General features: G+C 36.3%; 1 protein-coding gene across 1 annotated transcript in view; it reads left to right on the top strand.

Annotated features, from left to right (window-relative positions):
• Positions 1-14,840, top strand: part of PLXDC2 (plexin domain containing 2) — a 370,639-nt gene that overhangs the window by 194,342 nt on the left and 161,457 nt on the right. Inside the window, exon 4 of the mRNA XM_053572952.1 lies at positions 4,626-4,695. Within this exon, the coding sequence (XP_053428927.1) occupies positions 4,626-4,695 (70 nt within the window). The remainder of the gene's footprint in view (positions 1-4,625; positions 4,696-14,840) is intronic.

Here is a 14,840-nt window from a genome sequence, read left to right as displayed (position 1 = left end):
CTACCAATAATAGTATTAATGATGCCCCACCTATTGGAGAGATTTGTCCCTCAAAAATAAAATTATTTGGGCTCACGGCCTGTAACACAGTGATTACGGCACCGGCCACATACACCGAAGTTGGTAGGTTCAAATGCAACCCAGGCCTGCTAAAACAATAATGACTAACTGCAACAAAAAATTATCAGGCGTTGCGGCGGGCACCTGTAGTCCCAGCTACTTGGGAGGCTGAGGTAAAAGAATCACTTAAGCCCAAGAGTTTGAGGTTGCTGTGAGTCGTGACAGCACAGCACTGTACCAAGAGTGACATACTGAAACTCTGTCTCAAAAAAATATAAAAAATAAAATAAATTTAAAAAAATTATTTGAAAGATTAAAAGCAGAATATTAAGATGTGTATAAAAAATAATGATTAATGCATTAATTCATGTTTGAATAAGTAGCTGTTCTCTGTATTCTTAGATCCTTTGCTATCAGGAAATCGTGAACTCAGCAGTTATTAAAACTTTTGTTAATACAAATTTTCTTCAGGCTTGGTGCGGTGGCTAACACCTGTAATTCTAGTACTCTGTGAGGCCCAGGCGGGTGGATTGCCTGAGCTCAGGAATTTGAGATCAGCCTGAGCCAGAGCAAGACCTTGTCTCTAAAAGGAGCCGGGCATAGTGGCAGGGGCCCGTAGTCCCAGCTACTCAGGAGGCTGAGGCAAGAGGTTCACTTGAGCCCGGGAGTTTGAGGTTGTTATAAGCTGCAACACCACAGCAGCTGTGATAGTCTGTTGCCAGTAGCTCTGGTAGTCTGTTGCCAACAGAAATTTCGGTGGGGCATGTTTTGAGAAAGCATGCCATAGCTTTAAAGGTGACAGTTCTGTATGGCTGTAGCTGCCATAAGTTTACTTTGAACCACCTGGACAATGTGTATCTGTGACAGTACTTCAAAATTTATCCTCCACCCTATGAAGACAAAAATACCTCTGTTTGTCTCAAAGTTACTATTCCCTACCCTTGCGAATAATTAATGTAAAAAAGGAAACTCAGTTGATTTTATTTATGTCTTTCATGTTTAACATTTCACTTGTGAGCTTTTTTTTTTGGGTTTTGTCCAGACTCTTAATCAAGGTATTGGGTCTTCACATGACCATTTTCCTGAATCTTATTTTTTTTCTTTTTCATTAATTATTTCCTAAAGAGTAAGATCCAAGCATTCAAGAAAGCACAATGTTCAAAGTATAGTAATTATAGCATGGTTTCAGTTTGCATAACTACAGAGCAAGTTTTCTCACACCGAACCAAAAAAAACCAGTCATCTTTCTCTAATTTGGTGGTACTGTGATTCAACAGTCATCCAGTTTGTTTGTTTGTTTGTTTTTTCATTTCTTTTTTTTTTTTTGAGACATGATCTTGCTCTTATCACCCTGGCTAGAGGATAGTGGTATCATCATAGTTCACTGCAAAACTGCTGGCCTCAAGTGATGCTCCCATCTCAGCCTCCCAAGTAGCTGGGACTATATGTAAGCACCACCATGTCCAGACAATTTTGTCTACAGTTTGCAGAGATGGTATCTCACTCTTGCTCAGGCTTGTCTGGAACTCCTAACCTCAAAGGATCCTTCCTCCTTAGCCTCCCAGAATGCTAGGATTACAGGCATGAGCCACTATACTCAGCCTTACATCCAACTGTTCTGCCCAGCCCTACTTCCAACTTTTGTGTCCAATTAATCACAAAGTCCAGTGAGAGTGGAAGGATGAATGTCCCAGCCTTCTGACCACCAATGAAATGATTCTGAACATTTTCTTTGTTGTTTCTCAGAGGGTCTCCATGGGGATGAAAGGCCAACTGGCTATCGTGGTAGCATACCTAATATTGTATTTGTCATTGGTTTTTCCCACTTCCTTTAGCAAGGGTTTACTAGAAACACCCTCCAAATGTCAGGGTTGGTTTAGGGGGATAACATAAACCAAGATGAGGCTTGAAAAATACAGAAGCTATGACTAACCAAGGTTGAGAGACTATTATAGTGGGAAGGGTCGTCATGTAAAAATACCAGAAGCAAGAGTTATGGGTGGCAGGTTAAAAAAAAACTGAAAGATGTTGACTATGGCTGTCTGGAGCAGACACTGTGAGGAAAACAGTTGTGAAGAATCAGGGGCCAGTTAATGATGAGGTGGAGAGTGCATGTCCGCCATGGTGGACAGTGGGATTCTAGAGTGGGTGATTTGAAGCAGGGGAGTGATAAGGTACTAGGTATGGAGAATGAATTCAAGGGGAACTGGAGTCCCCTTGAACATTCCTATGACAAAGTCATTGTAATAATAGAGAAATACTCTTAGGGAAGAATGTCAACAGTGACTGGAGAGAAGTGGATTTTGCAACCATTTCAAAGGTAACATCTTCCTAAGTTACCGTTGCTATTCTGTATCAAGGTGAAGCAGGTCATGGTAGGAACTATGGAAAACTGATCGTTGAACAGATCAATTTTCAATCTTAGAATTAGCTCTTCAGGATGACTTGATGTATTAGCGAATTTTCTCTGAAGTCTTATTTGCTCCTCATGGAAAAGTCGCATGTATGTGTTCCTTTAACTTAATCTAATTCTAAACATATTTAAATATTTATAACCGCTGAGAAATTCGTGTCATATCCCTCTCGTTCCTCCCTGAGAGTAATTGATAGAGTTTGATGATAATGCACGTTTAAACCAAACTTCCTTTCTGGAAGTGAGAGTGCTTGCAGTTGTAAATGTTACCAATTTACTGATGAGCATGAAAATCAATGAGAATGATGGAAAACAATATATGAAGCAAATGCCTTTATAAGATTTTTTTTTTTTATATCTTCTTTGAGATGAGTGACTTTGCCATTGAAGCTTTCATTTTAGACTTATTAGTGACCACTCATTCATTTCACTTAGTGTAGTGAAAATGGGCCTTATGGCTCCTGTTAGTCAGCGCAAAACAAAAGTGATGATGAACTCATTACAACGATGCGGCTTTCATTAAAAAGAGAAGAAAACCTAATTGAAAGGCTCTATAAATTCTAAGTGATTAATTTCATGTCAAATAAGTCATTAGAAATCTCTGATGGATATAAAAAAAGCAATCATTTGCAAAATTAGAGGTAAATTCAATCTAGATAACCTTTTTTTTTTAATTTATATATTGGGGGAGATATAGTACAGAAATAGTAGAATTTTAATATAATAGTATTTTATTATAGGTAGTTGGTATGTGCTGGTGGGCTTAAAACCAGCTAATTACTTTCTCTCTGGGCACTTTTATTTCCCTTGACCATCTTTGTTATAACTTAATGTTTTTCTTATTTCTTGCCTAATTATATAGATCTATTTCATATCATTTTAAACATACAAAAAGCTAGGGTGTTTTGTTTGTTTTGCTTTCTTGTTTAATAAAGAACAAGTTTAAATAAAATTAAATATATATTAAATAAAGTTTGTTTAAATATGTTAAATAAAGTTTAATATATATTATTTTTAGAAATACACACACACACACACACACACACACACACACACAAAACTCAGTGCCTGTATCTCAGTGGTTAGGGTGCCAGCCACATACACCAGGGCAGGCGGGTTCAAACACAGCCTGGGTCAGCCAAACAATGATAACTACAGCAACAACAACAAAAATTAGTGAGGTATTATAGCGGGGCCTATAGTCCCTGCTACTTGGGAGGCTGAGGCAAGAGAATCACTTAAGCCCAGAAGTTTGAGTTGCTGTGAGCTGTGACGCCATAGCATTCTACCAAGGGCAGCATAATGAAACTCCATCTCAAAAAAAATAAAAAATAAAAAAATACACACATGCTATATGCATATATATATACACACACACATATAATTGTTTTAAATATTAAGAGCCAAAGCTGCAGGCATCTTTTTAGAAAAAATAATGATAAATTTAAGAACTTCCTTTCTAAATAACATTAGTTTTCTTTTTTTTTTTTTTTTTTTCGGTTTTTGGCCGGGGCTGGGTTTGAACCCGCCACCTCTGGCATATGGGACCGGCGCCCTACTCCTTGAGCCACAAGCGCCACCCCAACATTAGTTTTCTTTTTATACCAAATAACATAGTTCTCCAGTAACCAATATTATTTGTTCTACAACTCTGTGCTTTAAAAAGCGGACATAATATGCTAAATCTGTTGAGCTTGCTGTATTTTAAAAATGAGAAGGTCTGTAGCTCTAGGTTTATAGGAGCAAGACATGGTCTTGCATGAAACTGCCTTTCATAAGTGGGATGTACAGAAAATAAATTGAATATTTAATAAGTGTGAAGTCTTCATAAATAACATGCGCTACTCTTTTGGAGAAACTAGTCAACCTAAAAGAAACCCCAAAGCAAATTGTCACCAGGATGACTGAGCTGCTTTTTCAGTGGACAAGGAAAATGCAATAGTGATATTAACTCTATTCTTTTTATGTACTTCAAATTTAATTACCAGGAAGAATATCCTTCAGTCCCATTCAGGACTCAGGTTTTCAAAGGCAATTACCATAATAGTGGGGTAGAGTAAAAGCATCGTTTTTTTTTAAATAAAATTCTCTTCACTTTACATTCACCAAGCTATACGTTATTGATTTTCTTCTGTGCTGTTGTTCCTTGCAGAGAGTGAATCTGTCCTTCGATTTTCCATTTTATGGCCATTTCCTACGTGAAATCACTGTGGCAACTGGAGGTAAGTGGTTTTCTAAACATTCACCTTAAGTAATCTGCAGTTTCACTACAGTTATTATTTTTAATTTACTTCATATTTCAAGATGGATATTTATTGGGAAAAACCATTGTCATTTTTCAAAAAGTCATGGCTATATATAAAAACCTAAGAAAGAGTATAGCACTGGAAAAACTTCAGCAGAAAAACAAATGCAGGTATAATAATTTTTCAACTTAGATTCACCTCTGCTTTCCTTTTAAACTTTCATTCATTTTTTGATAGTATATTAAAACTATATAAGTTGGAGAAATTGGAATATTGATAGAAAAGCTGCTTGAAGGAGCTGTTGGTGATTTTTAATTTTCTTTTAGTGTGTTTAGTTGATAGATACTTAATACACATGCATACACCACCACATGTATATTAGCTTTAATCATTTATTTTCTTTTTAATGCTAGCTATATTGACTGACAACTCTTTTCAGAGTCTTAAACATGGAAATCCACTTCAAGTTTTTATATTTTTATTTTTCTCCACAAACTGGGAGGTTAGTTTAGAGATGAGCACCATCCTACCGAGGTAATCATCATTCCTTATAGTGTATCTCAGAAGTCAGAAATATTTTAATCCCCGGGTAGTTCTAGCAGAGCTCAGCAAAGGGCCGGAGAATATCCATGTTGGCCTTAAAGATGGACAGAGAGAAATTCGAAGAATGAATGAAAAACATAGAAATGGAACAGTAAGCAAAGAAGCAAGTTAAAAAAAATCCATGCGTCTCGGCAAAGGCTCTGAGCCTCTGTGCCTAGACACCACAGACCAGAGTCTCCTTCCTTCACTGGTTCTTGCCCTGGGTCTTCTCGAGGGTATGAAACTATGTTGAACATTGCCATTTTTGCCATATTTTACTATACAGTTCTGAAGATGTGCAGGATTTAGATAACAGATTTGTAATCTGAAATGTCAACAAGCACATAAAAATTTTTCAGCGCCTACTGCGAGTGATGGTAAATAAAGCTATCTCTGCTTTGGAGACCAGGAAGCAGAATACATTGCAGAGAATCCCATAAAATATGCAAATAGTGAAATACGGGTTTCCAGGAATGGCAAAGCTCAAACATCTCAGGGAGTCATTCAAGAATATAGAGAAATTATGGTTGAGGTATTTGTTGGAGGACGTCGCAATTTCTTTGCCTGTGTAGAGAAAGAAGGAAAAGTCAGTCTCAGGGAGGAAGATCCTGAGTACACACGTATTTTGATGAAGTGGGTAGTGCAGGATGGGAAGTAACTGAGTTGCAGGGAAGTTGAGGGTATGTTTACAACGTAAGGTGACATAGATTAGCAAAGCAAGTTGGAATTATTTTATATAATGCATGAAGGATCAGTTTGAGTCGGTAGTCAGTAGTGCTTAATGTAGATAAGTAATGGACTTTGAAAAAGATGAATTTCAACATTTGTGTGATGCTTAAAGTGGAGAAGGACTGGAGTTAGTACATTTAATGTGCAGAACAGTCCAACAACTGATCTGAGAAATATTGAGGGTCTTGGTTGCTTCAAATCAAGGGAGAGGAATGATGTCATTAGAAGCAATTACAAAGTTAACCAGTAACGCTGATTTTTCAGGAAAACAAATGGCTTCAGTTGTGCAACTATTTAAATTTTGTGTGAAAAAAGGGGTATATGTAAATAAAGTGTACACAAAGAATATGCTTTTTGAGCCTAGTGTGTACAGGCGAATATATTCATACTTCTAAAGATTTAATTGATATTGAAGGATTGAATGATAAGGGAAAATTAAAAGATGGCCCCAATACGCCGGGAATCCTGTCCTTTCCTCTCACATCTATAAAGTATGATAGAAACACAGTAGTGTTATAATAGGAACATGACATAGGTTTTCATGTCCCTATTATAGACCTTTAGGCTACCAGTGTCCTATTTAAGGAAGTGAACTATTAATCACATGTGTTCTGAACCTGTACACAGCGTGGTAAAACATGGACAGCCTTGCATATTCAATTTCTCAGATTGTTTGGTCTTTAAAACTCGTATCAGTGGTTCAGCCAATATGAAGTGAGATTTCCCATAGTGGAATGGGTGGGATCAATCCCAAACACATAGCAGTATCATCTTACAAGTTCAAAGTATCCTTCTCTTTGAAAAGATCCTCAAAATAAGTGAAAAATCTGACATACTGCACAATCTCTTTCTTCTTCTTCTTCTTTTTCTTTTTATTCCGGGTTATTGTGAGGGTGCAAACAACCAGGTCACAATTTTTGAATTTGTTAGGTAGACTCTCTCTTGAAGCTGTGTGATCTCTTTCTTCTTTAAAGAAAACAGGACTGTAAAGACACTCCTTTCTTCTATCTGCTTAAAATACGTTAGCATAGAATTTGCATATCTGAAGCTCTACCCTGTTTAAAGAGTCATAGCCGAGATAATGTGGACATGGACCTGGGTTTCCTCAAAATGAAGCTTCATGGAAGACTTTTTGGTTAAATCAGTAGCTCACTTGCCCTTTTACTGTTGATTCATTCGGTCGATATTGATTAACCCCCTATAAGGCACTGTGCGAGTGTTTCCATGTATACTGAGCTTCCAGGTATATGTAGATCCAGGACCTTGTAATCTGGCAAGAGGAAGGGGTGTGATGTGAACAAGCAGTGAAACAAGACTGTAACTGCAAGGGCTGAAGGAGCAGAAGTAAGAGTAAAGAGTAAATCTTTGACCTTGGCCTTGAAGGAAGGTAGTAGACTTCTAGTAGGAATACAGGCAGTTTGAGAAGAGGTGCAGAGGAAAGGGACATTCAAACAAGGGAATGCTGAGTTAAGTGACAGTGCAGAGCCCGTATGGAGTATATTTGGAGGGCTCTGGAGTAAATCAATGCATCTTCAGTGGAGGGCTGACATAAAGTCTAGCAAAGGGAAATGGGAAGAGTGATGGGAACGCTTTGAACATGAGGAATTTGAATGAGATCCAGCAAGCACTGGGTTTCCTGGAGTAGAAAGCAGGACTCTGTGGCCTGATCTGGCAGGGGAAGGCAGGACAGGGTGAGGGAGGGGATTGAAGACCCGAAAGGCAGTTGGCAGGACTTTTAGTACGTCTTTGTGGGTGACAGAACCTGAACTAGATTGGGTGGGGTTGAAAAGGAGAGAAGAAGCCTGTGCAAGGCATGTAATTTGAGTTGTTTAATGATTTGGTTGGAAAGGTTTCCAGCCAAAAGGATCCATTAGAATGCAGTGAATAAAGAAAGCTAAGAACATCTCAGAGGACTTCTGAACTACGGAGCTCTTCTCTGATTGACTCATTGTTATAAGCAGACGGTCCCATTTGACAAATGTTCACTGGCTTCACAAATCTCCAAAAAGTTATTAATCATGGAAGGCCTGGAAGAAAAATGAAACCACAGGTCAGGTTAAATAAAGTGGACTGCAGGTCATTTCACATAGATCCGGCTGGAATTTTTAAGGAGGAACACGTAGATGCCTCTTCTACCGAGTGTCAGTTCTCTTTCACTGTGTCTGAAAATCCCTTTTGGACCTGATTCTGCATTGGGTGTGGGAAGAAACAAAGTGAAGTGTTTTCATGGTGAATACAAGCTGTGCAAATAAATAAACTAGATGTTTTAAACCACAATCCTCTTCCTCTTACCTCACTAGTTTGCTATTTTTCATCCTTCTTTAGTGTCTCTCTCCTCTCTTCACAGGGACACAAATTTATTTAAAGTTAAAACTAACTTCAAGATATACCTTGTATTATTGCCGGAAATGACATAATTTCAAAACAGGAAGATGTTTAAAAATATAGACACATACATAATTCACTGTGGCCCATCTTTTTATTTTATATGTATTTCCTTATGAATGACCTTAAGTTTCCAGTTAAAAAATGTAAATAAAAATTAAACATTCAGTCATTTATTTATAAACTATAAAAATAAAATTTTTGCCTATTAAACATTTTAATATTCAAAAGCTTCAGTCATCCATTCAAGTAATGCACGGAATGAATTAGAAATACCATCTTATTTTCTGGTTCACTGATAGCAGAATCTGAAAGCATTCATTTATCTTTCTATTTAAAAAATACTTTAGAATACAAATATTCCAGTCATTAGAAAACTAGTTCCCTGTGAATTTTATAAAAATATTTCCATTGATGGTATCCCTAAGATGTGCTGTTTGCCTATTACACAGCATATTTTCTTTCTATATGAATATTTTAAGTGGTTCTTTTTTATTAGTAGATTGCTAATGGGGTCTTTTCAATGCTTCAGAATGCAGATTTAAGTTTGAGGATTTGGTTTTTAATTCCTGCAGCCATCACAAGTAATGATATTTTTACCTGAGTCCATCATGGGTATATAGGACTATGATGAGTGGAGGGGCCTGGGTGGGTTAGCAGCTACTCTGTGTATTGGGGAAGAAAAAAAGACATTATTAAGGTAATTTGACCCCCAAATTTATATGGAGAGACAGTGAATCATACCTAAATTGGGAAACTGTAGGCAGTTGGACAGGCAGTTAAAAATCAAAGTTGACATAAATTAAAAAACTAATGATGAAAACATGTCACTTAACTTGAGCATATGAAGGATTTCTCCTCTCACCCTTTGTCTGCAAATTTGTAGTTGTAGATTTCATAGGGAATTGTTTAAAATTTCAGGTCTATTTTATTTCATTTGCCACGTGGTAATGAATAAAATATAAAAATATTTGTCAAGTAAAAGATTTTTGATTTCTAATAAACTAATACATGGGCATTAAAAAAGTCAAAAGGGAAAAACAGAATTAGATCTTCCTCTTCTTTCTGCCTCCTGGTCTACTTGTTTCCAAAGTAAAAGCAAGTTTCTCGTTGAGCTATGGTATATTAACTTCAAATTTAGAGTGATTTCCTATATTTCTGGTTAATAATCCTTTGCTTTTGCCCTTTAAATCCTTAATAAGAGAGTTTTTTTTAAGTAATGTATATTATTTTGACTGGGTTTTCAGGAAGTACATTACCAAATCTTCTGGTTTCTTTTTTGTTCTGGCTTTTAAATAGTAATATTTTAATTATAATTCCAAATTATATTTCATGGTTTTTAGAGGGACTTGATTAAAAACAAGAATAAAAGGCTTTTTAGGAGAGGATTAGAGTTCAGTATTACTCATAATGATTGATTTATAAATACCAACCCCATTTTCTTTCTTTCTTTCTTTTTTTTTTTTTTTTTAGAGACAGATTCTCACTTTGTCACCTTTGATAGAGTCCTATGGCATCACAGCTCACAGCAACCTCCACCTCTCGGGCTTAGGCGAGTCTCTTGCCTCAGCCTCCCAAGTAGCTGTGACTACAAGTGCCCACCATAACGCCCAGCTATTTTAGTTGTTGTTGCAGTTTGGCCACCACCCTTGATATATGGGGCCAGCACCTTACTCACTGAGCCACAGGCGCCACCCCCTCATCTTCTTTCAAATATACAATCTCATAAAACAAGTTGATGTATCCATTAACTTTCTGAATCTAGTAAGAAGGTGAAGGGAGTTATTTTGTTGTTGTTAATGTTAGCAGGGAGCAGAGGTTATGGGGAATCTGGAGATCGGTGCATGAAGAGATAGATGCTGGCTAAACATAAATCCATTCCAATTTGTTTCACTAATTTAAAGTAATATCTCAGGTCTCAAGGATTCCTGGACAGAAAGATAAATCATGTGACGTCCAATCTGCTGCATCTGAATGATTCTCTGAGGCATGCCTTCGGACCCCTGAGAGGTCATCTTGGCAGTGCTGATGGATAACTCATTGTTCCCCAAACTGTCTAGTGTCAGCTGTAGATTCAGCAGCTCACCCACCTTGCTGTGTTTCATTTCCCTGTGGCTTCATGAATTGCATATTCATAAGCACCTTGGTTTCGGCTGCGTATCCACACAGTTTGTGTTTCACAAGCACTGGCTCCCTGGGCTGGGAGTAGAAAGGGTAGTTGGAGATTAGACCAGTAGGAGACCCGAGAGGCACAGCCCTCCCGTCCCCTAGGAGCTAGAATTGTGTCAACAGGAAAAAGCAAGGGAAATAGTAGAGGCAGAAATGTGGGTAGAATGAGGAAGGACAAATATACGTCAGTTGGTACACGGTGGGTAAGTCGTGTTTGGAGAAAGGGGTTGGGGAAGATTTGCCAGCTGAGGTAAGGATCGGGGTAAAAGGCTCATCCTCTTCCACTGGCAAATTTACAAAAGAGTCCACTTGTCACAAGTGCACAAATGCTTGAATATTTGTGGAGGAAGGTTTGTCTCTGGAAAGCTCGATTCATCTTCATCATCTTCCAGATTCAGGATGTGTTTAAAACATGGGCAATAATCTTTTGTTTGCATCCTTTTCTAGTCGCTGCAGAAGTAATTCAGATAAATAACGGTTTCACACAGATGCTTACGTACATCACCCAATGGAAAATAGTGATGTCTAGGTGACCATTTAATTAATATCGTAATCAAATACAGCGGATCCAATTTTGCAAAATAAAACAAAAGCAATATTAAACAGTGCAGGACTCACATTAAACTCTGGCCATTTTAGGAATGGGTTCAAAAGATCTCTTTCATTTTTTACCAAAGCCAGAAATTAAGCTTCATTTTCTCAGAGAAGCAGTCAGGAATCCAAGTTAAGGTAAATACACTTTGGAAACGGAATAACCCATGCCAATCATAGCTTTGTGATCTCCAGCAAATTACTTAATCTCTTATCTCAGTTTCCATACCTGTAAGATAGCACTATAAAATATCTAGCTCTCAAAGAGTTTTGTAAAGATTAAATTAGTTAATATATGTTAATGGTAGCTATTTCATAGAAAATGCTGCATAAATACCAAATATTAATAGTATAATTTTTTGCATTTAAGTGTTCTCCTTTATTCCTTTCCAAAAAGCTTTCTCTATAAAGCTTGTTCTTATTTATTGGTTTCTCTATTATTTTCTTTAATGACATCCTTCATTAGATTTTTCTCTACCAGACATAAGAAGAACTCAGGAATGTTGAGGAATCTGACTCAGTGTCATCACCAGCTACTCCTTGTAAAGGATGGCTCAGACGATTATGACTGGGACGTAGATAGCGTGTCCGTGACTTGGGAACTCCTCTGTCATTTCTAAGTGTACTTCTGAATCTCCCCTGAAGACTGCCCCATGATGACATTCTGGGACTGTGGGACTTTACCTGGAAATCTTAAAAAATTTAGCAGCTTTTGGGCGGTGCCTGTGGCTCAGTGAGTAGGGCACCGGCCCCATATGCCAAGGGTGGCGGGTTCAAACCCAACCCCGGCCAAACTGCAACAAAAAAAATAGCAGGGCGTTGTGGCGGGCGCCTATAGTCCCAGCTGCTTGGGAGGCTGAGGCAAGAGAATCGGGTAAGCTCAAGAGTTAGAGGTTGCTGTGAGCCGTGTGATGCCATGGCACTCTATCCAGGGTGGTACAGTGAGACTCTGTCTCTACAAAAAAAAAAAAAAAAAAAAATTTAGCAGCTTTTTAACACATGGAACAATCTTTCTGTAATTGTGTCATCCTAGTTCATAACTAGGCCACAGGCATTATTATAATCAGCAGGCCACATGTTATTACGCTTTTTATTCCCTCCTTTGTATAACAAGAACTTCAGGGACAATTCATCAAAGCGTAAATTTGGTCATGGGGAAAATGACAGGGATAGGACAGCCATCTCCCCAGTAGTAGGTCGCCTTTCTTAGGCATGAGATTCGTTTAGTTGCTGACAATCCAACTCAAAAGGGATTGAAAACCAAACCCCAAGTGCAAAATTAAATGTTAAATTCATGTGTGATGGTTTGCTGTTAAGTCAAGAAATGGATTTCTTTGTGGGTACCCATGATTTCAATGCTACCTTTATTTCAGCAACTCTCCTGTATTTTTAACACATTAAAGAAAATCAGTGGATAGATGTGAAAATAGCTTAAAATTTTGTTCTTGCTTCAACTTGTATGGCTCTGAGGCATAGTTTAAAAAGAAATAGGTCTAATTGTTTTTATTGTTTTATGAGGTTGTGATAGGTTTAGATGACTTTGTTTATCTGACTAGCCTGAGGGCTACAGAGAGATCTTACAGGGGTATTTGCGAAACTTGGTAAATGTAGAATGTAAATGTTTTGGCACAGTAACTGAGATAACGCCAGAAAGGCTATGTTAACCACTGTGATAAAAATGTGTCAAATGGTTTATGAAGTGAGTGTATGATGCCCCATGATCATATCAATGTATACAGTTATGATTTAATAAAAAAAAATAATAATAAAAAAATAAAATAAAATAAAAATTAAAAAAAAATAAAATAAAATGCTAGAATTATTGTTTAAAGGAAAGGGTTCCCCTGAAGGCAAAGCAGACAGAAGAAAACGCCTTTTAATTGGTTTATTATCAGTTCTCACAGCTACATTAAAAAATAAGCATCCTTTAGTTAATAGCTTGTAGAGGAAACCACAGAACTTTCAGATGATTGCAGAGAAGCAGAAAATGAAGAGGATTTGGAACAACTAGATTTTGCAAAAAAATATATATATATATATAAATGATAAAGTAAAAATTCTTAATATCTTTTAAAATTATTTTTTCATAAATTTTTTATAGTTTTATAATTATAAATTATATTTATATAAATGATATTAAATAATATAAATTAAATAACATAAATTTATCATTATAAATTATAAAAAATTTTGTTTTTTAATAAATTTAAATTTAAATTAAATGTTTAACTTAAAAATTATTTAAAATGACCTAAAATTTATATTTATGAATTTATTGTTTGTAAAGTGCTAGTCATGGAGCTCTAGTATTTTTTTGTATTATCCTGGCTCCCCTTCTCCCTTCCCCCACCCTATGCCTTCTTGGCCTCTGAGGCCTGGGAATCTCCTCAGCTGATCCATTATTTTCCTCCAAAATGGCTCAAAGATACAACTGTTTTCCCAACTTTTACTACAGTGTATTCTTGTAAGCGAAGTTTCCTATTCTCACTCTTTCTGTTTACCTTTCTACGTCTTAATAATTAAAAATCATCTTGGATAAAATTTTAAAGCTATTTCTTTCATATTAGATAAAATCTAAAACACAGTGATGTAATTTGGAAATAACTGAATATTCCTCACTTATGTACAGTTCGAAAACTAGGATTCATGGAATATTATGTAACTAAAAATTAGTGTTTTAGCATGAAAAGAATGCTTAGAATAATAAGACATATATTTTATTCTTATGACATTTGTGTTATGATGGTAATTATTTAGAAATGCATGCAAGGAAAATGGAATGGAAGGAAAAGCAAATATTGATATTGAATTTGAAATAGAAACATTGTCAGAGGCTAATTTTCTATATCCTAGTTTCCAAATGGTCAGATGAAAATGTTATGTTTCTATTTCAATCCTTCTATAATGATTATTGTAAGAAATTAGTAGGAATCTGATTTCCTTTCAATAGAAATAGTTAACACTACCCATTAAATTTTTATTTCACTAATATGAATGCTACTTATGTTCTAAATTCTCTTATTTTCTGAAATATTTCAATACTGTATTTCAAATAGATCAAATTTTCAAATGATCAAATTCTAAAGAAATCAATTAACCTGCTTTCTTTTATTAGAAATATAAAATCTAATTACAAAAATACATTGGATAAAAACTAGAGAAGAACTATTTTACAGTTTTGAATCTGGAATATTTTTTAAAGAGTAATACGAAACCTGGAAACCAAAAAGAAAATATTGATAAAATTACATATTTTAAATTTCACACATATTAAAAATTTATGGATTTAATCACACCTTAAGGAAGAGGAAATAAAAACCTGGATAAATATTTGCCACCGATCTAACAGTCAAAAGACTATTTTCCTTAATATAGAAAGAAACAGTAGAAGAAAAAGACAAACTTGGCAACTAAACAATGAGAAAATGACAAAAACGGTTGATTAAAAAGGAACTATGGAAACTTCTGATTTCGGCTCCCCATTGTGAAGAATCTGGAAGTTGTCACTTCTTATTCTGACAAGAAAAAGCTGGACACACTGAAAGCCAGCAGCTTTTACTGGGCACATGAGACAGTTGAAATTGCAGGGCCAGCCACTGTCCCCAAAATCTGGAGAGACAAACACGTCCAAAGAAACCCAGAGGAAATCTGCTTATCTGGAGCAG

The sequence above is a fragment of the Nycticebus coucang genome, chromosome 20 (assembly GCF_027406575.1).
Source record: "Nycticebus coucang isolate mNycCou1 chromosome 20, mNycCou1.pri, whole genome shotgun sequence".
Classification (NCBI taxonomy): Eukaryota; Metazoa; Chordata; class Mammalia; order Primates; family Lorisidae; genus Nycticebus; species Nycticebus coucang.
The sequence above is the reverse complement of the archived record's forward strand: the minus strand, read 5'-3'. Positions and strand labels throughout refer to the sequence as shown.